The 27,598-nt window shown below is 44.4% G+C and overlaps 3 protein-coding genes across 5 annotated transcripts in view; 1 reads left to right on the forward strand and 2 right to left on the reverse strand.

The window, feature by feature from the left end:
- The first annotated feature begins 325 nt into the window (after positions 1 to 325).
- On the forward strand, positions 326 to 4,112 carry SNX22 (sorting nexin 22). Its single transcript, XM_036735284.1, has 6 exons — positions 326 to 400; positions 1,123 to 1,206; positions 1,677 to 1,781; positions 2,198 to 2,292; positions 3,205 to 3,272; positions 3,988 to 4,112. Exons 1-6 carry the CDS (start codon positions 326 to 328, stop codon positions 4,110 to 4,112), a joined length of 552 nt encoding a protein of 183 aa, XP_036591179.1.
- A 272-nt stretch (positions 4,113 to 4,384) lies between these two features.
- PPIB (peptidylprolyl isomerase B) lies at positions 4,385 to 13,104 on the reverse strand. The gene is made up of 5 exons (XM_036735283.1): positions 12,932 to 13,104; positions 11,656 to 11,769; positions 11,164 to 11,257; positions 5,427 to 5,611; positions 4,385 to 5,178 (listed from the first exon to the last, which is right to left on the reverse strand). The coding sequence occupies exons 1-5, from the start codon at positions 13,064 to 13,066 to the stop codon at positions 5,056 to 5,058; spliced, it is 651 nt and encodes a 216-aa protein (XP_036591178.1). The 5' UTR covers positions 13,067 to 13,104; the 3' UTR covers positions 4,385 to 5,055.
- Positions 13,105 to 15,485: 2,381 nt separating this feature from the next.
- CSNK1G1 (casein kinase 1 gamma 1) overlaps positions 15,486 to 27,598 on the reverse strand; it is a 261,324-nt gene continuing 249,211 nt past the window's right edge. For all 3 annotated transcript variants that reach the window (XM_036734507.1, XM_036734509.1, XM_036734508.1), the window contains one exon: positions 15,486 to 21,970. In XM_036734507.1, coding sequence (XP_036590402.1) covers positions 21,916 to 21,970 — 55 coding nt within the window. In that variant the 3' untranslated portion in view covers positions 15,486 to 21,915. The remainder of the gene's footprint in view (positions 21,971 to 27,598) is intronic.

The following is a 27,598-nucleotide window of genomic DNA, read 5'->3' on the forward strand; positions in this document are numbered from 1 at the left end:
GAACCCTTGAGTAGATTTCTCTGTGGCCCCCAGGCTTCTCTGGAGCTGGGGGATGAGCACCCCCAAAAGCAGACAACAGCCCCAGGTAGCTTTCGGCTGGCTTGCCCCACTTTCTTCCAGCCAAGAGAGGGGAACCTCAGGGCCTGGGAGAGGGGCGGGGGAGGGGCCCAGGTGGGGGCGGAGCCTGGCGGGGGGGCGGAGCCTGGCGGGGGGCGGGGCCATCTCTGAGTCTAGCCCTGGAGTGAGCGTCGGTCGGTCTGGGAGCCCGAGTCTGGGCTCCAGCAGTCTCCAAGCGCCGGGGCTGAAGGCAGGTTAGGGGTTGGGGATGCTACAAGTACATATTCCTTCCGTGGGGCCGGAGGTAGCAGACCCCGAGAGGAGCCTGGAGAAAGTACACATGGTGAGTGTCCGGGCGGGTGCTCCCTCCGGCACTGGGGGATTTCAAGGCGTCGGGGAGGCAGCGTTCGTTATAGTGGGACGAAAGGAAACCCTGGGCGGGGGGCGTTGGCTGTTACGGAAGGGGAGACCTGGGCAGGAGCTATGGGGAAGCTCTCGAACTAGTTTCATACCGAGTTTCTCTCCTTCCGCCACGCAAGTCTGGGGACTTCATCCCCCTCCCATCTTTCTCCTGGATGTTGATTGAGAGGCTAGGGTTGGGGGGTCAAAAGGCATAGATCTTCCCCGCCCGCCGCCCCCAGCGGGGTTAGCAGCACCTTGCTACATCCCAGCGGACTGGGGGAATGGGGCCGGTGGGGTCAGTCTTCGAACCTTGTCTTGGAGGTTTGCGTCGGACTCCTTCACCGCTATCCCCCCCCCGCCCCCGACGTAGATTGCCAGGAGGGGGAGAGGAAGGAGAGGTGAGCAGTCCTGTGTTAGTGTCCCGGGAGATCCCCCCCGAGCAGGGGCAGTTCTGAAAGGGCCTTTGTGCGGGGCGATGCTCAGCTGCTGAAATTGGCTTCTGGGAGAGGGTTGGAATCGGGTCTTCTCTTGGCTGCCGCTCTGGGGTAGGGAGAAACAGTGGCGACCCTCTAGCTCTACCTGGCCATTCCCTTACATGCTTGCTTTTGCCCTGAATTGCCTAGACTTGGGTGGCTCGCTTGTTCTCATTCCCTACGGCTTTAGGTGTTCAAGGTGGAGGTCCTCTGCCACGGGCGAAGGCACACCGTTCATCGGCGCTATAGCGAATTCCATGCCCTGCACAAGCAGGTGAGAAGTAGGTAGTGCCCGTTCCCTGAGATGTGGAGGGAGTTGAATGACATGGGAGATCTATTTCTGTTCTACCTAGGGCAAAAGCCAGCCCTCCCCAGAGCTAGGTACTCCAAGTTACCTATCTGAGATTCATCTTTCCTTCAAATCCCTGCACCTTCACGGGGTGGAAAGGGGAAGGGGGGAGGGGGACAGCAACGGGAGAATGCCGGTCTGGTGGCAAGTTAAGGTATACTGGAGTCTGTGGAAAGATTTGGTTTTTTAGGTTATTCTGTACCTGACTTTTGGGGTACTCAGCTAAGGTGAAGTCTGAATTTACCACCCCTCTCTATTGGGACCTACCTAGAAGAGGCAAAGTATTGGAGAAGGTGGGGGTAAAGTGAGGAAACAGGAGTTGGAACTAGGGGGATGTTTTATTTGGGGCCCCAGTTCTTGGCAGAACTAAGCAGGTCTCTTACGGCTTCGGACAGATTAAGAAGTCTTGCAAAGTGCCTGACTTTCCCCCCAAACGAGTGCCTAACTGGAGGCCCAAGGTTCTGGAGAATCGAAGACAGGGATTGGAGACCTACATCCAGGTGAGAAGGGTGGAGCGGGGCTTCTTTTTTCTAGATTAACTTCAAGTCTCAGTAAGAAATCTTTTTTGAGCAATCTTTCACCAGAGGGCTGTACATCTGTTGTACTCCCAGTTGTGATGATGTGTGGCCTGTCAGCAGCATAGTATTGTATGTGTGTCTGTGTATACTTGTCTATCCCTCCCGTCTGAGCCATGCCTGGAATCCATTCCTTCCTCACCTCTCTTCACATCTTGGCTTTCCTTCATGACTCACTTCAAGTAACTCCTTGCCGGTGAAGTCTTTCCTGACATCATCCCCTTGGTTATAGGCGCCCTCACATAACCATTTTGGGCTTCTTTCTGTTTTCTTAGCTCCAGTGCCTATCACAGTACTCAGCACACAGTATTTAATAAGCGTTTGTTGACTGCGTTCTCTAGGGTGTCCTGTGTCTCAATCAGGAAGTCCCCAAGGAGGTGCTGGAATTCCTGAAACTTCTACATTTCCCTTCAGACCCTAAGGCCAGCAGCATGGAGTGAGTGGATATTAGAAGCCTGGGGGTTGGGGGGGGTGTGGTGGGCAGTTGAGAAGGGTCCTCTGGTATGTCGTCAGCTAGTACCTTAACGACACCAGTGGAACTCTGGGCCTCAGAAGGCAGGTAAAGGCTGACCTTTGGTGACCAGCCCAAATCCATGCTGCCCTCCACCCTCTTAACACCGACTAAATCATATTCCTTCCATCACGTGACTGATTCTTACCCCTGGTGCTACTGATATTCTTCCAGGTGGACTCAGCCATAAAAGTTCCTCCCATTCACTTTTAAGCTAACCACTAGCTTAACTGGTAAATAAGTTGGTTTTAATTAGAAGCAAGGGTCCCTAGAGGCTTCATGCTGTCCCGGTTGTCTCAGACTCCCCTCTCTGGGGCGCTGCTGGGGCTTTCCCTGGTTCAGGTGCTACTCAGTCAGAGGCAGCAGCCATTCACAGGCCCCTTCTCCCTTTCATCTCACGGGGTGAACTCACGCCCAATAACAGCAGGCAAGCTGGAGAGCTCAGCTGAATCCCCTTGGCCCTGGCCCTGCTTCCCGAGCCAGGGACTTGGGTCTCACTGAGGTGCCTGCTGCCCCCTTGTGGTCACATGCTTCAATGTGGACATTCCCTCTGATGGTACAGATGGAAACCTCTACCTTGCCTGTCTTAGCATCGGGTTTGAAGGGTTCTTTCTTAGTTCAAGAACCAAAGAGAACCAGATATTATGCAGTTCTTTATGCCCTCCCATAAATTCTCTGCAGTATCCCTAGCATCTTGTTTGGTGTCCACGATTCCTAGGTCCTATTACAATTGCATGTATGTTTCCGGTGGCCAGCTCTGTTCAAGGCATCCCAGCTCCCAGGCACAAATGAAGTTTTGTGAAGTAGTTAGATCTGACCAATCTCTTTTCCCTCTAGTGCTCAGCTACCCCACAGACCAGTCCTGAACTTCCACAGGGATCCATACATTCAAAGCCCTTCTCCAGGTACGTAAAATGTGCAAAAGCTGTTAAGATGTAGTAATTCTGAAGCCTGTACTATCTGCATTGGCACCAAGCAGGAATGGAGGACATCCTGGCACCTCCTCCAGTAGCATTTGGCCTGACAGTTGACCCAGAGGAAGCTCTGGCAGCACTAAGCACAGTCCCTACAACCAGGCTCATCTTAAATAAATGCATCAGCCAGGTGGCATGGTCCCACTCCCGAAGGCTCCTGGCGTTGCCACACATGCCCGACTCCTGTTCTTAAGCCGTCAGCAATTCCAGCGAGTGAATAGCAGAGCACCATCACGAAGAAGACTGACATGGTGTTCCTTTGTAGCTCCCCACATCTGGCCTGGCTGATGCGCAGGAACTGAAAGCTGAGTAACGAAGGACTGCTACAGGCTCCTGTTTGGGAGCTGTCCTTTACTCCCACCCAGAAAGGGAACAGACTTCAGTAGAGAGAGGGCTTGTTTAAGGGTCAGGAGATAGATAGCCAAGTCTGACTTCCTTTCTCCTGGTGATACTCGTTCGTTGTGTCTGGAGAAAGCCTATGAGTCTTGTTCTCATCCGTTCAATTGGGGTGAACAGATAATGCTTTCCTCAGGAAGGATGGTGTGAAGACAACATGGGAACGCAGTGTAAGTATATTTACCCTATAGAACTAGTAGCTGCATCTTTGGTCCCTCCTACTCAGCCTGCATTTATTCCCCTCTTTTAGAGCCAATCCCCAACATGGTGGTGAACGGCGTGTTGCAGGGCTTCTATGGCTACAGCGGATGCCCCACCGTGGCCCAGCTGAAAGACCCCCATTTCATACCACCCTTACTACAGCCAGGGCCCTGAAGGGAAAAGGACATCCCTACCAGCCATACTGTCAACCAGACCACTCTTCCTGGCAGCACCCTGACCCTTGGCCGAGGGGACCACAGGCTCAAAGCTGAACTCTTCCGTTAGGAGACAACCTGTACTAATATGAAGGTTGGCAGGCTCGTTACACCTTCTATTCTCTGATTGTGACCCCATTGATGGGTGAATGCTGAGGGACTCGAACACTCGTCCCCCTAGAGATAGGAAGAACACAGAATAAAAGGAGAGTCTCAGGGATGAGCCCAAAGTAAACAAAGAATGGGCTGTTTATATTGGAGGAAAGGAACCACAGTGAGAAAAAAGCAAGGGCATTATACAGGATGAGAGGGTGGAGGTGAGAGTGAGGTTGGATGCTGACCAGTGAGGCAGAAACTCCACTCCTTGGAAGCACAGCTGCTAGACAGTGGAAGGGAAAGAGCAAGGACTAGAAGGTATCCTCTTACCCAGTGGCCACTGGTCCAGAGCAGGAATCACATTCTGGTTTGCTTCCAAAGGCATCCAAGGGAGGGCACAAGAGAAAGGGAGAGAGGGCAAAGGAAGACATCTCATTCTATAGGAAATAAACCCTGCTCTTCCCTCAGGAATTTTCTTGCGGGGGGGGGGGGGGGGGGGGGGGGTAGGGGTAGGGGTCGTCTAGGCTGGGCTAAGCTTAGATGCTTATTAAGGGCAAGGGATGAACCCAGCCCACTCGCTTTCTATAAAAAATGTTTTCTTCTTTATTGGCATGTGTTTCTTTACAAAACCGGGCCTGAGGGGCTGTGGAATGTGAGGATGGATTCTGTCTGGGTCAGCTCAGTCAGATGTCAGCACCACGGGCTGTACTAGGAGCCCAGGGCTGGAACAGGGACCAGACCAGGCTTCAGTCCCCAGAGAGGGGAGAGCTTCCTGCACAGCCTATATAGCAGATCTCCAAGGGACCCTACTCCTTCGCAATGGCAAAAGGCTTCTCCACTTCAATTGTGCCACAGTCAGCTATTGTCACATCCTTCAGCGGTTTGTCCCGCCCATCTGTCTTGGTGTTTTCCACCTTTCGGACCACATCCTAATAAATGAAAAAAGAAAAAAATAAGGAGGAGGGAAGAGAAGAAGGTCAGGGTTAGTGTCATAAAATACAGTATTTATCTAGTCCAGAGAAGTGATCTCCAGACAAGACTGAAATAATGCTGCTGCTGAGCAGCACAGCACCCAGCCAGGCAGGGCCTCTGCAGGTCCAAGCAGAACTATGTTCGGGTTTGTCCACAAAGATAATTCATGAGATGGAGCCCCATGTGCCCAGCCCCTGACACTTACCATTCCTTCTAGAACTTTGCCAAACACCACATGCTTGCCATCCAGCCACGGTGTTTTGACAGTGGTGATGAAGAACTGGGAGCCGTTGGTGTCCTTGCCAGCATTGGCCATGCTCACCCAGCCTGGCCCATAGTGCTTCAGCTTAAAGTTCTCATCAGGGAAGCGATCGCCATAGATGCTCTTTCCTACAAATTGAAGCGCAGCCTGGGTTAGAGTGGAAAATCAAATATCAAACTTAGTATGAAGGGTAGAGACATCTCTGTATATGTAGAACACCTTTTAAAGCTAGCTTGATAATAAAGAATCAGGACAGAAAGTAGGCACTTGCCCTGGAACTACTGTCAAATCTCACTGATGAGTAAAATCCAGTTCCAATTACTGAAAAACATAAATGACAAAATGTTTATGGAAATATAACGAGAACTGCAGCACAATATGTGAGTTGATGAAGCTTGAGAGAGAATGAAAGGAAGAAAAGGGACAGATGTGGGAGAAAAGCTGTGCAATGAAATCAGGAGCAAGGACATCTTGAAGAGATGAACTTTTGCAAACCATGACCTTCCTAGCACATGGCAGTAAGTGCAAAGAACAGACAAGTGGAGAAGGGCTCTGGTGGAAAGTGAAGCTGACCACGACTGCTAAGCTTTTGCCTGTTCAGCTGCTAGAAGGTTAGGAAGAAGGGAAACAAACAAAACATCTCACACTAAGATTTAAAACAAAAGTCTTTTTCTTGGTGGGAAGGGGAGGGAAATGAGAAGAGATGTGTTTTCTTACCTAGACCATTATCCTGGCATGAACATCCTGGAGGACTAACAAATGGAGTTTTATTGTACAAATGGGCCTCATGTTTCTTCCTGACCCCCAAACTTCCCAACCAGTCTGGAGAGAACATCGACTAGTGTACACATCAAGCTATTTGCTCCATTTTTCCTGGTGGGTTTTAGCTCTTGCACTGTGCTTTTCTCTTTACTTGCTGTCTTTAAAAAAATCAATAAACCAATGAACTAGACTTTCCCTTACAGAAGGCTTTAAAAAGGTTCCTGTTGAATGAAAAATGGCTTAACACATGGCAGCACAAAATGTAATGAAATCACAGCACTGTAAAACAACGAGAAATTCAAAGAAAAATGGGAAGACTTGTATGAACTGATATAACTGATGCAGATCAAAGAAAGCTGAACTATGAGAGTATACACTTTGATTACAATAATACCTATGTAAACCACTCATATTAAACAGCACTACCCAGTACTGACTCTAGTAGGCAGATTATGAAACATCTCTTTGTTCTGAGGGGCGGTGGTACAGGTGGTGGTTATGGATACTGTCACCTACACTAAGAGATACAAGGGAAGATACTGGTGGAGGGAAAGGAGAATATTGGAAAATGGCTGGTATAAAAAAATATAAAATCTTTTTAAAAACCCATAACTCCCTGAAAGAAAGCAATCTATATCTAATGCTTTTATTTTTTAATCATATGTCCAAACACTCCTCAATCCCTGATTGTGAAGAGGATTTGGAACCAGAGGACATGGGCTCAAAGTCCAGCACTGGAAATGATGCACAGTGAATAGAACCAGGAAAACGTACACAGCAACACCAATAGTGTTCGATGAAGAACTTAGCTATTCTCAACAATACAACGATCCAAGACAATCCCAAAGGCCTAATGATGAAGAGCTGATGTTGACTGAATACAGACTGAAGCGTGCTATTTTTCACTTCCTTTCATTTTTAAAAATTCGTCCTGTAAAAAATAACTAATGTGGAAATGTTTTATATAACTGCACATGTATAACCTATATCTGATTGTTTACCGTCTCAGAGTGGGGGGAGGGGCAGAAGGGAGGGATAGAATCTGGAACTCAATACACAAAGGAAAAAAGTTCAGAATTGCTGTTTACTACCTGTGTGACCCTTGGTTAAGTCACTTAACTGATCAGGGCCTCAAGTTTCTTTACCTGAAAAATGAGGGGGCTGGTCTAAAATGTCCTCTCTCACCTTTATAATCTTCTAGGCTTAGATGACCAAACACCACCCCTTGGTCTTTCTCACTAGCCCTTCTCTTTTGTGAATATATTATTTATTCCCACAGCTTCAACTATCATCTATATTTGGCAGACGATTCCTCAATCATTATTTATTTTCAGACCTGACCTTTCTTCTTAGCTTCATACAGGCACCATAAATTCAATATGCTACAAAATAAATCGATCTATCTTCTGTCACCTGCTTCTTCTCACTTCCTTATTTTTTGTCAGTTCGTTCAATACCCCATGTTGAAAACCTTGGTCTTATTGTTGGATTTGGGTGGTGTTAATAAGTTGTCAGGTTCTGTGTTTTCTCCGTAATTTTTATGCAATCCATCCCTTACGCCATCATCACTGCTTATCTGACCCAAAGAACTGGATAATCTCTCCTTCTCTAATTTACCCTTCACACAAAGCACACCTCTGATCTCTCTTCAGCTCAAAAAGCTCCTCATCTTCTCCAGCAGAAGTTCAAACTTCCTGATCTTACATCCAAGGTGCTACACCAACTTTTTATCCCTTTTTTCTCACGTTCTACTCCATTGTGTACTTTGCTCCAAGCTAGCTTTCTCAACTTTTATTCATGCTACTCCCTATACTTGGAATGTTTATTCCTCCCTCATGCCACCCCCAGCTCCCCAATCACCTGCTGAAGTTCTATCCTGCCACTGAGCTCCAATTCAAAATGCTCCCTTCTCCTAGGTTTCCCTTCCCTACGATACTAGTCTGTACTTCTCATACACTTGCCATGTATCTTTGTGTGCTTGAGTTGGCCTATTCCTATACTATATTATGAGCTTCATGAAGACAGAAACTTTGTGGATCTTCAGCTCACATACTAGCAAAACGCTAGGTAGGAAGCACTGTAGTGGTTAATAAATGCTTGTTTTAGTTGAAGGCTTTTGGTATCCTCTTCCCAAATCAGTACCATCATTCCTGACCTCCCAAGCTCCCATTCTGCATTTTAAATTGCCTGGTGAACATTTGGAAGTTTTATACTCAGCATGCTCCAAACTCTACAAACTGTGGCCACTTGCAACTTCCCAATTTCTGTTACTGGTTCTCACCATTTACCCAGTATCAAAGCTTCAAACTTATCTTTGTTCCCATCTTCTCTCTTGACCTTATATAATACTGCATTTCAATGCATAATCGTCGCAGGTTTTATGACTTTTTTTTGAAAAAAAAAAAAAAAGTGGGCTGCAACCATTATGTGAAGCTTTTAAAAAAATTGTGCCAGTAGTACTTAAAAATCATTTATTACTAAACTGTCATTGGTGCTCGATGAGGATGCAGAGAACACTGGTGAATACACGCTAAAAATGAATACTGGCAATGTGCTTACTCTGAGAATTCTAGGCTCCCAATACATAAGAAATAAATGCATATCCATATATGCCACTGGTGAAATATTGCTGATGTTTACCTTTTAACTGGCGTGACAAACAGAAATGTACTATGTGACAATTATGAGATGAAAGGCTATAAACCAATTTTTGGACTGGGAAAGAAAAGGGGTATGGTGATTATGTGGTGGCCAACGATTATGCGCTGAAACACAGTAATAATCCAGATCCTTTCAATATTATCAGTCAAGCTTCAGGACAGCACGGTGAGGAGGTTAACACATAGGAAGGTGAGTAAGAGATCAGGTGACTTAAATATGGTCAAACAGCTGTTACGTATCAGAGGTGACATTTAATCTGGATATTCACAAATATTTGTCAATTATTCTTCTGCAATGCTTTTGAAATCTCTTTCCTTTTTCATTCCCAATGCTACCATGCAATTTTAAACCCAATCATTACTTTTATACCTGGAGCGCTTCCTTAACTAGTTTCCAAAAATCCAGTCTCTTACTGCTTCCAGTTTTATCCACATGCCACTAATCACCCTAAGACACAACTTTGGTTATGATTATCCTATGGCCAAAACACGGACTATTCTCTTACTCTTTACTGAATAAAATCCAATCAAACAGACTCTGTAATCAGACCCAAGGTACCTCTGCTGGCTGCCTCTCAAAGGCGGCACCATTCTTCTAATGCCTAAATTACAACCTCCATGTCACCTTTTCACCCATATCACATATCGATCAGTTGCCAAATTTTCTTTTGCAGCTCCACACCATCTCCTGGATCCACCTGCACAGTCACTACCCAAGTCCAAGGCCTCCTCACCTTTTGCCTCAATTGCTGCAACAGCCTCTTACCAAGTCTCTCCTGATTCCAAGTTCTATACTGATATTACATGAAAGTGATTTTCCAAAAGTACAGATCTTACCATATTATCCCCTTATTCAAACTCCAGAGGCTCTCTATTTTTAGAATCAAATATAAGACTCTTCTGACATTCAAGACTCTTCACAAACTGGCCCCTTCCTACCCTTCCAATCACATACATTAGTGCTCTCCACATGCACTATGATCCAACCATATTGCCTAGTTGCTGCTCACCATCTCTTGCCCAGAGGTGGTATGTTTGTATGTGTACATACATGTTGTCACTCCCCCATAAAATGAAAGCTGCTTACAATTTCATTTTTGTCTTTGTATCTGCAATGCCAAATACAGTACCTGGCACATAGTGGGCTCTTAATAAATGCCTGCTGATGCTTAGCTCCCACCACATGCATGAATCCTTCCATCTAGCCAAATTAGTCTCACCTCCCAATCACTGTTTTTTACCGCTTCTGTATTTTTGCTTACACCGCATAGGACCCCTCCTCATCCTTTCCCCTGCAACTAGACTCAAGGCCTTTTTCTTCTCTAAGCATTACAGTCTTTAACTGATTTCCCCACAGCTACTTGAATAAAAATAATTCATTTGTCAATCTCATACAACCTTATGACAGCTCTTCTATTTTCTGCAACTACTAAAATCTCTAAGTTAATTTTTCATTTGTATGTCCAGTTTCCCAATTAGATTGTAAGCTCCTTGAGATAAAGGCTATTTTAAAGGCCCAAGACAGCTTAGCACATTGCACTATCCTAAGAGATGCTCAATAAATGTGATTATTTTTTCTGGGGTGAGAGGTGGTTAAGAGAGAAGAGAGAGATCTTACATTGTATGCAAAATATCTTTTTGGAGACATACAGAATTTTTTCAAATGTATTAAGGATTAAAAAAGGCTGGGAAACAGTTAACTTTCAAAGATTAGGCTATGAGATTGTAAAATACATGAATGTCCCCCAGTCACAACAAGATGTGGTATATAATTCCAGTGTGTGAATGCTGGGGTGTCCCATGTGAATGTCTTATCCCTACTCTTTGTCACACACTCTTCTCGGTTAGCTTTTCAGGAATTCTGATGCTATTTCCCAATAACAGCCCCCCACACCTTAAACAAGCCTGTCTTGTGATTTATTACATTCATCTAGGATTCCCCATGAAATACCTAGACAGCAAATTCATCTGCTATGTTGGAAGCAGCTAATTAACAAGCTGCTATAAGGCCTAGATCAGCATTTCTGCAGAGACTATGAGAAATACTCTTATGCCATTTCCCCCTATCCCTGCTAGATACCTGTCGGATAGAGAAAAAAAGCACTGCTGGTCCCAGTGGAGGCGAGTGTATATCTATGGGGAACTGATAAAGATATATAACCTCTTTTACAAAATCTTGCCCAACACTCCCAACCTGAGCAGCAGCACCCAAGTCTTTTCTCTGGGCAGCCAAACCAAAAGTTCAGGTTAGATATTACCTCCTGTGCCATCACCCCGGGTGAAGTCTCCACCTTGAATCATGAAGTCCTTGATCACACGATGAAATTTGCTTCCCTTGAAGCCAAATCCTTTCTGGAAAAAAAAAAGAAGGATGTAAAGTAAGGGATCTGCAAGAGACAGTAAGTCCACAAGCCTAGCAGATGCAGAGAAGGTAATCCCAACCCTATGTTACTAGATGCTGTGCTAAGGAGCAAGCAGGCTCAGTGCTGCCAGGCAAATCTAGGAAGGGCCCAAGATACATTCTTCTTCCCTGGCACTGCTCAGAAAGAACAGTTTTCTCTCTGGGCATTGCTGAGGAAGTTATGGCCTCTCATTTTATGTTATACCTTCTTGTTATGATGAGAGCCAGGGAGGCAAATAAACAATAAACAAATAAGGCTTTTTTTTTTTTAAACAGTAGGCACTAGTTTCCTTGCAGTTTGGAAAGCTTGGGCCCATCACTTTACTGAGATCGAGTCGCTGCCCCTTACCTCTCCTGTGGCCAAAGCCACAAAATTCTCCACTGTCTTTGGAGTTGTCTTCCCAAAGAGACCGATGACAACTCGGCCTACATCTTCATCACCAATTCGTAGGTCAAAATATACCTGAAGCAGATGGATTATTATTAGCTTTTTTTTTTTTTTTTTGCGCATTTCCCCCCTCTTATTCTTTCCTTGAGCTTTCAGGCAAGGTTCTTGGTAGGGAAGGTGTGCCCACTGGTTACTAGTATAAGTGAATGACAGAAATGTCTTTACTCTTACTTGCCTTGCTAGGTCAGGGCCAAGTTACTTTACATCAGTGGTTCTCAAAGTATGATTGAAGGAAAGAAAGGTATTCCTGAGACCCTTTCAGGGGGTCTTCAAGCTTAAAACTATTTTCTAAACAATATTACGGCTTCCTATTAAAATACTCCTCCTTTTTCCAACTGTTATCTGTGTGATGTCAGATTTTCTTCATATATTTTAACCAAAAGAACCAATTACAATAAATTGAATGGAGATCTTAAAAATTTACCAGTTTTAATTTCAAACATAGTAAATACTGACAGACACAACCCACGATAAAAAAAAAAAAGCTCTTGGGGGGGGAGGTCTTCAATAATTTTTGAGTGTATAAATGGGTCCTGAGACCAAAAAGTTTGGGAACCAAAGCTCTACAGCAAGGAAGAAATAAGCTACCTCAAGCCCCTACAAGGGCTCAAAAGCACTTTCTATACCCTGTTTGTATATAACGTTTGAATTTAAATGGTCTACTATTATCCGCTAGCTGGGGAGTTACGTATGAAAAGGCAAGTTAGAAATTGTAAGGGAGACAAGGGGGGGAGGGGATCATCCCAAATTCCTTGTCATTTTCTCCAAGCATTGAGAATGAGCAAGGTCAATGTCATAAACTGGTCCTAGTTTAGTCCGAGACTGGGGCCACCGGCCTCGATAGGTTCGGCCATTTATGGGTACGGCGGGTTTCCGTTCGTCTCTGGTTGCAGACAATCCAGGGGCCTCTAGGGGAGGCGGGTCTACTCTCATCCCGGGCTCGGGGGCCGCGTTTTCCCGGAATGCTTCAGCCTGCACATGCCCCGGGGACTCCCTCCCCGGGCTCCCCGCTAGGTGCCTCCCGCCCCTCCGCCGCTCCCGCCCCCGCCCGTCCCGGCTCGGAAGGAAGGGATCCAGCATGACGGCCCCGGCCTCCCTCCGCCCGGTCTCGGGCCGCGAGGGAGGAGAGACTCCAGAGGCTGGATGAGGGCGCGCGGCCTCCCCGTCTGGCTCAGACCTTGGTGGTGACTTTGGGCCCTTTCTTCTTCTCGTCGGCCGCGGAGAATCCCGGCAAGAGCAAGAAGAGCACCGAACCCAAGACGAAAGCGGCCACCACCAGCAGCTTCATGTTCCGCTCCGTCAGACGCAGCATCAAACCTGCGGGCGCGGCCGCGGCCTGGGGAACGCCGAGGCAGGAAGCGGGCGGGGCGGCCCCTCCCCACCCCGGCCGCCACCACAATCCACGGGAAATGGGGGCGCCGGGCTTTACACTCCCGGGCTTTGAGCACCACAGACACACAATTCTCCCCCCTTAGCCGGCGCCACATAGAGAATCCCTTTGGGGGGCGGAGCCAAAGCTCTCGGATCCCGCACCGGAGCGGACGCGGGCTCTTAGGCGGCTGCCACGTTCTCACCAGATCATTGGACTTCCTGGCTGGCCAATCCTGACGAGTCTCTACTGATTCTCGCCAATAGGAAAAATAACTGGGCAGGGAGGGACGAGAGGGATAAAGAGACACTGTGATTGGACGACGACTCAGCACAAAGGGAACCTCCTAGGCGGGCATGAACCCCTCCCTCCTTACCTAGGCGCCGAGTCATGCCAAGCTGCTGGCGGATCGGATGAAACCAGTTAATTGCGTTGCGTATGCAAAAGAGCAACCCCCTCTATCACCAACTTGGGCTTTGCTACCATACCATCAATGAGCTCCATGCAATTAAGCTTGTTGCCTAGCCCCTCAAATACAGGTGATGTCCTCAGAAGGCGTAACCTGTCTGGTTGGATGATGGGTCAGTTGAGTTCACTGGTCTAATTTATAGATAGGTGATGGTTTGTATCCCTACCCCCAGGCTCATTCACCCGTCACTGCACCCTTGTTCACACATCTGTTTCAGAATGCCCTACACCATCTCCTTCACCTTCTATACCTACTAATGATCCAAGGCACAGCTTGAATGTGCATCTCCGGCGAATTTCAAATCCAGACTGCAAATTCAGCATTCGTTCCGCTGTCTTCTAAATCCTTCCGGGATGTTTTGAGAATCATATTCTGTGCGGTAAGATGACTGGCAAAGTCCAGGTCTCTAATGTCCAGACCGGCTCCCTGAAGGTTACCATGAATTTGAAGGTGCCAGTCTGTTTCAAATTGTTGTGTATACTGTTACTTCTAGGTTGTGGAGAAAATTGGAAAGAGGAAACAGTGGCTTCCAGGGTACGAGGTTGGCTTGGAGCTGACATCTGACCCTATCGCTGCTAGGAATATAAGATGCTTTACATTTTTAAAAATATTTAAATGAGACCAGAAAAGATTGCCTTGACGGGTATATAATCAATTCAACAGGGCAGTTTGCTGGCAAGTACTCTCCTGTCTAGAAATGGTCAGAGGAAACCGAAGAACTGGAAATCTATGACACCTGAATGAAAATTCAGAATCTCCCTTAATCGATCATGTGTATGGCTTCAAGATGACTGTTCTGACCTCCTTCATAAAGCACTCCTAGGAGACTAGTCCACTGTTCTTTCCTTTTTATAGGGAAAAAAACTCCCACCATATTTCCACTTTTTCATACACTTTTGTTCCCTAATTTTGTTTTGTATTTTTTTCCTTCTCAATTGGCTGATAAATTCATTTTGGGCAGATGTCCCCTTCTCTGGTACTCCAACCTCCAATCCAATAGAACAGTACTGTATTTCTTGAAGGATGGGACTTTTCCCTTTACGAGTTTGTATCCATCTCCATTAACAAGCCCACAGTGCTTTACACCTAAATAGGTGCTCAAAAAGTGTCTGCTGAATTGAATTGTTGCTGACTCAATGAATTAAATGTACGATGTCAAAAACTGTAGGAGATTTAGCATGGGGATAGGTAAGAAGATATACACACTTGCCACACAGAAAATAAGATTACTTCGGTCTTCAGTTGTTGAGGATCTGTACACTTTCATATGAATTGTCAAGATTTGGACTTATTCCTAAATTGTAGCTGAGTTAATGTAGCTAAATTTTCATGGTCCTGAAAAGTGCAACTGCTTCTTACCCTATTACCCTCGAGTTACAATGTATTGGCTACACAGAGTTCAAAGGTCCTCTCTTCAACATGGTTCATACTAGATTTCAATTTGTGCAGAGCCTCCTGCAACAGAGAACAATTCTTTTCATATTCCCAAACCACACAATGGACTTCTTCTCCACCTTAGAAAGACCTGGATCAGTGCAGCTGCCACTTCCCAACTCCAATTTCTGGCTGCTCCCCCTTTCCCTCCCCATGTAGGGCTTTTATACTAATAGAGGTTACTTTAAAAAAAAAAAGGGCACTGAAACTCATGTGATATCCCAACCAGGAGTAAGCATAAGATAGGACCTCAAGGAGAGGACAAGGCTTCACCCGAAAGGAATGAAAATAATAATGTCTGAGTCTCAGTAGCACCAGGGTGGAGAGATAAGTGTAGCGCCTAAATCACACCAAGGCTGGTCCTGGCTTGAGTGTTAGCCCCTAGAAATGTAACAGGGTTTTGAAAAAAAGATAGAAAGAAAAGGAAAAGGAAAAGAAAAACTAAATAGGACCAGCCTGAAAGGTAAGACATTTTATTTTACATACAAAAAGGGTGCAAACTGAGTCCCTTCCCCTCCCAAAAGTGGGGAAGAGGTGTACTTTAAGATCACATTTGTGTTTCTCCTGCTGCCCTAGGAAATGGGCAATTCAGAGACAAAGATATCAGGACCCATGTTCTCCAAAGAAAGCCACTCCCCCCTCAGAGGAGCTTTTCCCAGTGGTATATAAGCCCTTATTCCGGTAGAACCATTTCAAATACACTTTAAATTGACATTCATGTTAAAAAATACTACAAGTTTCATTTTCACAGCTGAGCTTCGAGACCAGTGCCAGGGTTTTATGAATAAAATATTGCATTACATATTTAAAATAAAAGATAAAAAACTCAAAAAGGCATTTAACAAGAATCAGACACATCCACACAATATCAATTTAAAAAATGATTTCCACGGCTGATTTATACATTTTACAGTAAAAAAAAAAAGTTGCGATCGATATCCCCAACAACCCCTCTTGAAAGTACAAGGGCAAAGGTTAAAGAAATAGACAAAATAATAATATAATAAATTATAGCTTGCAATATATCCAGTGGGAATTTGTGACTTAATATTATTTTCCATTGGGGGTTAGAATATTTTTTGGTATCATCTACATATTTTCTACTGTTACTCTTCTTTCTGTTCAACAAGTGAGAATCTTTACCAGGATCAGCATGCTGCACTCATCTATCATTTGTTTTCTTCAGAGAATACTCAGGAACAGTTTAGAGCAGCTTGAGCTGTAAATAGGTAGGGTTAGGAAATACATACATACATATCCACACGTCAGTATATAATTCCACTCCCTACCCCTAAAGAAATGGCTCATTTTCCTGAGACATTCCTAACAGATTGACAAACCTTTTAAAGGTTTTCTGTGCAAGAGATGACCTGGGATTTGGTCTAGAGCTCAAGAAGAGGAACACTGAAAAAGAAAAAGTCACATGCACAATGGTGGGGTGGGGTGGGGCGGAAGAAAGCTGACTGTCAAGATCACCACATTCCTGGTATTTATTAGCAGTAGGGTGATGACAGACCATCCCCATATGCTATCAGGGACACCTCTCTAAAGTGACACCTTGCAGACAATGATGGCATCAGACATTTTACTGGAGTGAAAGAAAAAAAAACAGATCTTGTTTACATAACTGAGGTTTCCTTATAACGATGAGTTTGGTAAATCAAACTAGAAATATATGAAATACACATTCACTTTTTCCTCCATAGGCTGACCTATACACAAATACTGGAGTGGATTTCCTGGTTGATTTGGGGAAATACGCTTTCCACTGTCTACACTCAGTGTAATTTAAATCTATCTACTATTTTGAGTACAATGGAGAAACCAGTTCTTTTGCACTCAGTTACCTGGAAATGGAGTTAAGGAAAACATACCAATGTTTTAAGACTACTTAATTAGTCAAATACATTGAAATTCCGACTTTGTGGTTAAAACACTGCTCAAAACTTCAAGTACCCTCAAAAGGGCCACATTTCCCTTTCCTTTAAAAAATAAAAGCAAAAATAAAATAAAACCAAAATAATCACACTTTAAATTCCTAACTGATCCTTCGTGGTGAAGACCCTAGGAGTTGGGGCCTAGGAGCCATCCATAAGGCTTCTGTGCAGGTGACTGGGCCTTGGTTTGTATGTGGAAAAGCAGCTTCCTTCAAGGCAGTGCCTTTGTTTTTAAAGCACATCACTGACAGCAGAAAAGGAGACTGAGGCAATCATTCCAACTCTCTGGACTCCTAGGCTTGGTCATATTCACCTTGGGTATGAAATGATCGCCTTCCGGTCAAATCAGGCCTAATAGGAGGAGCAGCAGCAGCAGCCCAGGAGAGAGGCAGTACTGGCCTTGGTGGATTCTAACCGCTTCACAAAGGCTGCATCGCATGCTCCAAACCCAGGGAATCCTGGCCCATCCACTCTGACACTGGATACTACTCAGGCTGGCTAACCTGTATGGAAAACTGGCTTAAATGCAGGAAAAGGAGAAGCCTAGAAAACGTGGCTATGGGTAGTGGAAGGAGGGGAACAAAGGAGGTGTAGAGTATGTGCATGCCTGGGCATAGAGGTACGTGGGGGTGTGTGTGTAGGGGGAGACAAGTTCCTCTTGGGAGATACTCTGTTGGAAGCAGTGCTTTTAAGAAATGCATGCCATGCTCACTGGGCAAGGAGGAGGGGTTATGTCTTATATTAAAAAAAAATTAAGGCTGTGATCCTTAGTAACCACTTTGAAGTAATGTTCCAAGTGCTGCATATTCTTGGGTGTTAAAAAGCAGTTACTAACACTGAGAATCAACACTGAATGAGCATTATATGTACTTTTCCATTTAGCTATATTGGAAGCTGCTTTAAAAGGAGATACCTTTTCTGGCTAATGGGCAGCAGATGCTTTAATGCATTTTCAAGTATACTGAGAATAAATAAGCAATCACTACTCACATGCTGGAATCCTCCCGACAATGGCTGTCTACTGAAGCTGTTGTTTTACCTGCCCCTGCATTAGTCAGCTCTCCATGTGAGCCTTAAGCAGGCAGAAATTCTTCTCTTCGAGCCCCCCCAGCATACACACTCTACCTTTCCTTGGCCCCATTTGACAGAGAGCAGTCAGATAACATTCCCTGAAGTCATTACAAAAGCAAGCTGACTGCTGGAGGGAGAAGCTGCTTACGTTCCTGGGCTCTAGTTCAGGGATCTTGCTTCTTCTGGCACTCTGAAATAAGAGTCTGCCTGGTCTGTGGGAAGCTCCAGAGCAGATCTGGAGACAGGGCTAATGGTGATGGAATGACTTTCATGCTTAGGATACAATACCATGCCTAATTCTGCCCTGCTAACGTGGGGAAAATACTCTAAAACTTGGCCAAAACAAAGACAGGGCCATTTACCTGGTTCAGAGAGAACAGGTGAAGCCTCCTCGGGGTCAACACAGGTAGACCTGGGGACTTTAGGACTAGGAAAGATGGTGGAATCCCAGTATGATCTCCATCTGTTTAGGATGTAACTAACACCAGTCTGCATATGCTTAGGTGAGTTTCAACAGTACAGTACTGTAGGGTTAGCAGAAGTAAACAAAGGGAGTTTCGTGACCTTAAAGTTACATAAAGATAAAAAAATTTTTTTGGTCAATCCTTGATGGCCAGAGAACAATTAAGATGACTTAGAGTTTGAATTACTGCAGTATGGAATTCGAATAAAATCGTGACTGCAAATGATTTTGGAATTTCACACATTAAGAATTCCTTTCTAGGGGCCACATTGTTATGCAATCACAGGGTTGGAGTGAAAGGAAGCCCTGTTTCACAAGTGGAGGTACAGCTAGCTATCTCCTAACTTGTCTGAGAACTCTTTCTCTAGCTATGCAGGGAAGGCTGTTCCTAATATTCATTAGAGGCAGGTCTCCCACAATTTTTCATCAGAAGACCCTGTAACTCCTGAGTCTAGCTGCTTCTTCCAAGTGACAGCAGTGTGATACCACTGTAGCAGAGGCCCTGGGCAGGCATGAAATATTACCAGAATGCTGGGGATCTGGCTCCTCATTTCTACACCTCTTTCGTGAAAGCTAAATCTTCAGAGGGCATCAGAGGAATAGGTCATTGGGAAGGAGCCCCTCCAGCTACTTATATCCCACCCTTCAAGAACTATCCCTTCAAAAAAAAAATGTAAGACCCAAGAAAAGCCATAGACACATCTGCAGGTGGGTTCACCCGGTGGCCAGGCAAGGCTAGGACACTGCCTTTACTTTTTTTGGTGAGAGGCACTTGGTTAGGGTTGAGATTGCTAGGCCACACCAGGCTTTTCTAGGATGTGCCCCTTCTTCTAGAATTCTCCTGGGTGCCTTTTGGCAGACCCTTCTTTGGGAAGGGATAAGGAAGGAGTAGTTAAAAGAATTGCATATGCACCAATTTAAAACCAGCACAAAGCCATATACAAGTCTTACTAACTGGGGTGTAACCACCAGGTAACAGGGCAAGGAAGTGAAGTCCCAAACATTCAAAGTTCTGGGGGATATGGAGGAAACAGGGAACCTCCCTACCACTCTGCATTTCACATATAGAAAGATTTCTTGCTAAATTAACAAAAAGAAAAATCACAATTATTATCTGAGCTACACAAATAAGAAGTCAGTGAAGCTAAACTCCCAGCCCAGGTCTTCCTGGGGCAGCTGGAGCCCCACTATGGCTCTAGCTAGCACTGCTTCTGCTCCATTCAAGTAAGGCAACAAGAGACTTGGTAGCAGAAAATGGCTAACTACTAGAAATTATCTCCATACCTGTAAGTTCAAAGGTACACCCAAAATTTGGAGACCAGGATTTTCATGTGATAAAAATTATAAGACCAAGGGATGCCAACTTCCTTCATGGAGAGCTCTCTAACTCTTCTGTAGTAAGAGACTAAGACAGGAGAAGGAGAATATTTCCCTTCCTTCATCCTTCCCAAAATAAGACCCTTCTGTGATAAAGATAATTCCTCTACCCCCTGCCAATCAGTCTAGGATACTAAGCCAGAATCTTATCACTTTCTTATCATTGTCTGGACAAGCCGCTGAATTCCAATGAAAATCTAGAATGAAAATACTAAATCTAGATTATGCCCTGTTCACGCAGGAAGTGGAAGAGTCGAGCCCCTTCCCAGTGGTGTGTCAGCATGAAATGATGGTGTGCAGAGTATTTTGAGTGGAAGGAGACCTAGTTTCTTCATCATTCTACTTGGAGGGGATCCCCATCCCCTCTCTAGGCTCACCATCCCCACCCCTCCTGTAGTTATCCCTGCTATATAAACTGACAAAGTGATTGAAAATCTTTTGCTACAATTCCTTTTTCCCCAAGGTTTTCCAGAACCAAGTGATCTTGCCTTACCAACTTATTCCAGTGTTTAATTTCTCGACACTGTTTCTTGCTGCTAGCTAGGTTTATTGACCTGCCTAGAGATGTACATAGGCTTAGCTTACAGCAATGTTAGGCAGATCACACGGTCTACAGTCTGGCTGCAAGGGCCTGGTGAGGCTTCGTTTCAGCTGCTGACAAACATCCCCAGTTTCATTCCACAGTCAGAAGGCAAAGAACAAGTCCACTCCTTTCCTCGCCATGCTGGCTTTTCTCCTTTTTTTTTCCTCCCCACAGAGATGTGTGGTAGCACTTATTTCAATTTTACCCCAATGTCATCTGGAAGTCACAGTTACCTAGCCAGACAGGACCCATGCTTCGTGAGAAGAAAACTTTTCTTTATTTCCTGGCTGGTCATCTGCTTCTCTAGGATAATTCATTTATCCGAAGTTAGTCTTCAGTCCAACCTAGCTTGTCTATGTGCATACAAGCAAGGGTCACCGAACTGTCAGGTCACGAGGCTCTGGGAGGGACATTCGCCAGATGAGAAGTAGGACTAGAAATTCAAGTATGGCTCCTTACAGACCTTGCCAATCTGAGCGAGATGATTCAGACGGCTTGAGGTTTGGCTTCTTTTTTTCTGAGTACTGAAGACCAAGATCATTATGTTGAGAATGTTCTCTGGACCCACATTTCTCCCTCAGTGGCTGTACTAGCCCCACTCCCTCCACAAAGAAAAAGTAAAACCCCAAAATAATCAGACACAATATGCATCTGCCATGTTATTAAAAAATTAAAAGTGCAGTAAGGTCAATTTTTCTTTTTCCAAAACAATTTGCACCGTCCTATTACTGCTTAGAGAATAGCGCTTGTTCACCAAGAGAGCCAAGAACACCAACTCTACAGGGACGGCAGATTGCAAATTTCTCACAGCTTGTGTGCTAGAGTGTAGCGTCACAAGTAGGGAGGGAAAGAGGGAAGGAACCGGCATCCTCTGGCCAGATCAGGCATCAGTGGCAGCGCAGATGAACAAAAAGAGGAATTCTATCACGGAGCCTGGAAGGTGGAGGAAATCTTTCTCCAACTCCAGACTTGTCTTTCTCCCACTTCTTAGCTGCCTACCTTGTCTGGGGAAGGTCCTCTCATCTTACCATTAGAATATAAAGCCTTTACTTATTAGTCTTTTCATTGGAGGAGGGAAAGGCAGAGCACAGGAGTAAACTGAGGAAGAGAATAGTAGTCAAGTTTTTGTGAATGACACCTTCACTGTAAACAATGGGAAGGAGAGTCAACTAGGCAGCCCCAAGTGCAAGCAGTGGTGGAGCCACCGGGAGTCTGGAGCCCACCGAGAGCCTCCGGCTTGGAATTAAGCGGTGAACCGATTCAGCACTGGCCAACTCCATGCTGGCTTCCTCTGGGGCATCTGTTTTCTTCTCTTTTTGGTTTTTGATCTCCATCCTCTCCTCTTCCGCTCTCCTCCCAGAGAGGAGTCCTTTCTAACGAGCAATGGCAGGAGCTGCAGGTGCAACTGAAGAGTCCCCAGGGCTTGGGGTAGGGGAGGGGACTCCTGGGAGGCACTGGTCACTTGTGGCGCTGGGCAGTCTTCTTCCTTTTCCTCTTAAAGAAACAGCAGCACCTGGAGCACAAAGGACAACACAAGTCAGTTGATGGCTTGGAGCCCCAATAGACACCTGCTACCCCTCTGAACTGTAAGTGGTAGGCTTCTCTCCCTTCGCCAATGAGGACTAGAGCCCGCCATGTAGAGCATGCAGGATGGGTATCTGCTAGGAAATCTGAAGACATGGCTGCTCTGTCTCAATCTAAAATGACCCAATCTATTTCCCCCCACACTAATGTAAACGCAGTCCACCAAGTGCCAGAAACTTGGAGGAAATGAAGGGAAAGGCTTGTGCCTCATTCTAGCTCTCCTACAAAACCCCTTTGCCTTTCTTTGTAACAAATTAGGCCTGGGAATTTGTTGGGCTGCATCACACCCTGCTTGCATCTTTTCTTTGAACAGCAAAACTCTTCAGACTGGAGGCAAGGACCATCTACAGGCACTATAGGCAAAGAATGACTTGAGGCACACAAATCTCACTGAAAGCTGATGCTTGAAGCTCTTGCAGAATCTAATGGACAACCGAGGACCTCTTGGTAGAGAGATCAGGAAAAGCTCCAGTTCAGAATGGGGGCCTTTGAGCATTCTACTAATAGTGAACAAAGGAAAAAAAAAAGGAAATAAGAATGCCTTAATAAAACCTTTTAAAATCTTTCAGGGATCATTGGTCTGACAATTGATTACTAAGTGATCCAGAATAAGGCAAAATATAGCCTTCCCTAGACTTCAGCTGATGTTCCACATTGTGTTTAACAACTGGTCATGTTTAGGATTAAAGGTGAAACACCATGCTGAGTTTAGGGCCAGCTTCCTTTGCTGAACCCTTGAGTGCCAACTGATGGTGCTGATCATATGAGATACTCTTTGCCTGAGGCTCACCCCCATCCCCTACCTCCTCTTTATTTCCTTGTTGCAGGAACAAAGAGGGAAGTCATTTTTGCAGTGAATGAGAAGTCCAGAAGTGGGATGGTGAGGGCAGTGGTGGGGCTGGTGAGGAGGATCCTTCCAGAGTGGTGAAACACAGAAAATGAAAATGTCAGGTGGGGAAAAAAAGAGGAAAGGGTAAAGTCATGGGATGGGGGAAAGTTATATTACAGATATAATTCAGACTTGTTAATAACTTAAAAGAAAATCTTCAAGGGTAATTAAGACTGGCTTTCTTAGGCTTTTAATTTTAGGTTTATTGCTCAGAACGTTAATGTTAATGGAATCAGATATTTGCTACTTCTTTCCCATCACTGCTAACTTCTTCTTAGGAGTTAAGACCACATTTTTCATTCAGACACCATGGAAATAAAAGTCAAATGCAAATTTTCCTATAAAAGAGGACCTCATAATGCTCTGAACTTAAGCTGAACTCCCTAAAATTAGATCTCTTTGAAAGTTAAAAAGTACATATAAATACTGAAAAACAACAGTAAGGCTACACTTTTATACAGTAGATTTTTGGAAGAAAAATATGTTTTACATATATATATGTATATATACATGCACACCAAGTGGAAATTCCACATAGGGACCCCAGTTAAAAACAAAAAAAACCTCTCTTAATACCCCCCCATCCCCCAAAGGGAACAGATACTCAAAACTTCAACAGAGGAAAATTCTTAGAATTAGAAATTAATAATTAATCAGGGATAAGTACTAACCATCTGAATGTAAAAAACTGGTAAGGACTAAAGAGGATTTTAGAGGCCTTCCAAAAGGTTTTCTCCAAGTAAATCAATGATATTTGTTGTTTACTGTTAATAGGTGACAGACAGTACAGCCCTTAGAAAATCATGGATGCATATGCGTTTAATAAATGTTTTAAAATAGTGACCAAACAAGCTTTGATTACTTAATGCTTGGTCAATGTTGACTGTAAAGTTAATTAAATGTCAAAGGTGGAATGTGAACAAATATTAGCAATTATTTTCTGGACTTAAAGTGACCATCCAGGAGCTAGTTAAATAAAACAATTTAAATTGCAAGCGGTTGATATTTTGATAGCTTTATTAATCATGGCTTTCAGGGAGGTTAATGACATTTGGGTCAGTTTTTATCCTTATGAAAAAAATCACAAGATATTTTGTAAATTGTTTATTAGATCTCATCTAACTGGCACACCATGACTTAATGTGTGATGCTAAATTCAACTACCTGCGGAGGACAGTGGCATAGCTGAATCACTGAATTTGAATACACGACTCTAAGGAACTGAGATATGTTCAATCTAATTGATTTTGTCTGTTTAATGAAGATGCAATATGCAATTTTTTAAAAGAAAAATCCTTACTGGATAGAGTGCTGGACCTGGAGACAGGAAGACCTGAGTTCAAATCCAGACTTGAATTCTTAATAGCTGTCTGACCTTAAAGTAGAAGTCACTTAAAAAAAATCTGTCTGACTCAGGTTCCTCATCTGTAAAATAAGGATAATAATAGCACCTACCTCCCAGGGTTGTTGTAATCAAATGGGATACTTTAAAAAAGCATTTGCAAACCTCAAAGTTCTATATACACACCATCACCATCACCATCACCACCATCACCACCACCACCACCACCACCATCATCATCATCACCACCACCACCACCACCCATGGAAGACTACTCCCCACAAACTGTTTTTCTCTTCCTTTCTTATTTTCTGTAGACACACCTACCAAAGGAGTCAATGAAGATAGTGGAGAAGTCCTATTCATTAGATATTAGACCAGATATCACAAAATCAGTTTATGTAGGCATTACCATATCTCAGAAAAGAACAAGGAAGCTAAGTTTGATTCTCTCTACATCAATTCTCTGTGCCTCAAAGATTATACAAACAGCTTTTGGTTCTAAGTATGCCAAACAGACTCCAAGCAGTCTCATTAACTGCAAGCTGAAATAAGTTTTTCCCCTGGTTTCGGTGTCTTAATTTAATGGAAAGAGAAATGGGTCTGCAGTCAGAGAAGTCCAAGAAGCAAAACCTGACACTTCAACTTATTGTCTGTGTCACTTAGGGTGAGTCACAGTTTATCTGGGTCTCAGTTTCTTCATTTGTCAAATGAGGGAAATGAGGTGAGTTCTAAGGTCCTTTCCAAAGCTTTGAATCTATGATTCTTCAACTTAACTCATTCTATCCACTTCCACTCTCCCATGGAGACTAGGAATACTTCCCATAGTTTGTCTCCTCCTTAAGTATCCAAATCCTTCAACATCTAGCTCCAGTTTCAGTTCTTCTGTGAAATACCACTCAAACCAGTAGCCTCTCCCCTCTTCTGACATCCCATAGCATTCACTGTCTGGACCTTTCCTTTCGCACTTCTTCATTGCCTCATAGCACTGGTTTTCAGCTGACTGTAAACTCCTTGAGGGGCAAGATATCTCACTTCTTCATACATCCCTCAGCACCTAGCACAACGTTGGGCACACAACAGGGACACAGAAATACTTGCTTATTTACCGATTCAGGGAAATATGACTGACATCTCAGGGGGGAGATGGAACATGACAAAGTCAGACTTACAAACATTTATCTACTCAAAAAAAGAGTAAGGGGTCAAATTCACTCATGGATGTCCCAGAATTAAGGTTTCTACCTTCAAAACCCCCATTTAAAAAATTTCATTATTACTCTTTCCCTTCCCCTTTGAGGGATTTTTTTCTATTTCCTGGCCAACATGGTGCTTCAGTTGGCTTGGTCAATAAGGGTTCAGGAGAGGATGCCCAGACTGGTCATTGAACACAAGCAGAAACAAAGCAGTCAAAAGGGTGTGACCATCGTACAGAATGTGACCCCCTGTGCATGCAGACAATGTGGAAGAGATACAACCCCAGACTACAACAGACAGACAAGCTCAGGAGAGGCTGGGAGGACCTCAGGCAATGTCCAGGGAGAAGGCTGGCAGGGAGGAAGGCCACCCAACCGCTCAGTAGGAACATTCCTCACCACACATGGATTCTTTAGCACTTCCATATTTTTCAGACACCCCCTTTCATTTATTCTAGGTTACTTCCCAGGACAAATTCTATGATTTTTTGCCCAGTACAAAAAGGCTAAATAGGGCTCAGTATTTTAGCAGCTCACTCCACCTGAATTAGTTCTTGACTAAATGTTCTGTGATCTTATAGAGATGGAGTCATTAAACAAATTGTCCTTTCCTCCCTTGGTAGGTATCCCTCAGAGAATCAATACTTGGGTCATACTCTTCTCAATGGACCCATAAAACCCACGAACTCCTAGATAGTGGAACCTGTTGACAAACAACAGAAGCCACTGATTTTTTCAAAGAAGCTGATTTCCATGCTAGAGAACATGACATATCATTTAGGCAAGGCATCATCCTTCCAATTTTTAATTCCTTTGTTGTGAGGAATAATCCCTTGGGGGGAGACTTAGCAGTTATGACTCCCCAGCTCTGTCCATCTCCTTCTGACATTATCTGGTCATGTTAATTTTGGGGGGGATATACTAAGCCAAAAAGAAAGGGAATGAGAATTTTTTAGGGGGGGGTGGATTTTGAATGCATACACAGGAGAGCCTAATTTCTGGGTATAGGCCTTCTTTGTCTACCCCCATCCCCACCTTGTGGATATAATTCCCCAGATAGGATAATTATGGCACAGGGTGGCATTTTGAAGCAATTCTGTTTCCTAAGTCACTTTTGTTTGGTTTTGCCAATCCCAGTCTAGTCTGGTCCGCTCCCCTTGCATGTGGACTGGAGAGAGGGACTCACCACAAGTTGAGCATTTTCAGGCAGCTACAGAGAGTGTGTAAAGAGAAAAACACAGAAAGGAAAAGAGAGAGAGAAACAGAGAGAGAGAGAAAGAGAGAAAGAAAGATTAGTTCACAGAGGTGAGATGGAAGTGAGTTACTGTGAGCCATGCAAACATGCAGTGCACATCTGACTTTAGCCTAACTCCTCCTCGAGGAGAAGGAAGAGGGAGCAGGTGTGGGGGAGACATAGGCTACTTAGTCCTTTTAAAGAGAACGGACAGTTAGTACCTGGAACAAGCATTGAGACGGTAGAATCTCAGTGAAGAATGGGGCAGAAGTGGAGGAGCTGAAGGGAAAGGCCAGAATGGGCCATTAAGGAAAGTTTGCTTTAAGAGATAGAAGGAAACCTGGACTAATGAGGAGAGAGCAAATGGTGTTGCCTGGAGGAAACCAAAGCAGAAAATAAGTACTCTTAGACCTTACAAAAAGCTAAGAGATTAACTTCATGCTAACTCTGAGATGGAGTGTAGCAATCTCTCACCTTTCTATGTTTTCTATCAACGGTTGCTTATGTGGGAGAAGCTGTGAGTTAGTGCTTCCCCCATTAAGCATGTGAAAAAAATTTCAGATGAACTGGTTTTCAAGTAAGTACTAGCTGGCTGACTCAAAAAGGGATGGTAATGGGCCTTAATTTTGATTGTCTACTATAAGCATAATTGTAATGATCTTCACTAGTCTCACTTATTTGCTGTAAATAAGTGACTGATGTCTACTCCAAACAAGTCAATGGATCACCACCATCACTTATTTTACCCCAAACTAAAGTTGTTCCCCTATAAGAATACTCGAATCAGTATCTATGCCATGTGTCTCGTGGAAAAGAAGAAATCAGAGCCTTTCTTTTTTAAGGAAAGTCAAGGCAATATTATATTTCTTTCAATTCCATACTGTAACATGGATGAG

The sequence above is a fragment of the Trichosurus vulpecula genome, chromosome 8 (genome assembly GCF_011100635.1).
Source record: "Trichosurus vulpecula isolate mTriVul1 chromosome 8, mTriVul1.pri, whole genome shotgun sequence".
Classification (NCBI taxonomy): domain Eukaryota; kingdom Metazoa; phylum Chordata; class Mammalia; order Diprotodontia; family Phalangeridae; genus Trichosurus; species Trichosurus vulpecula.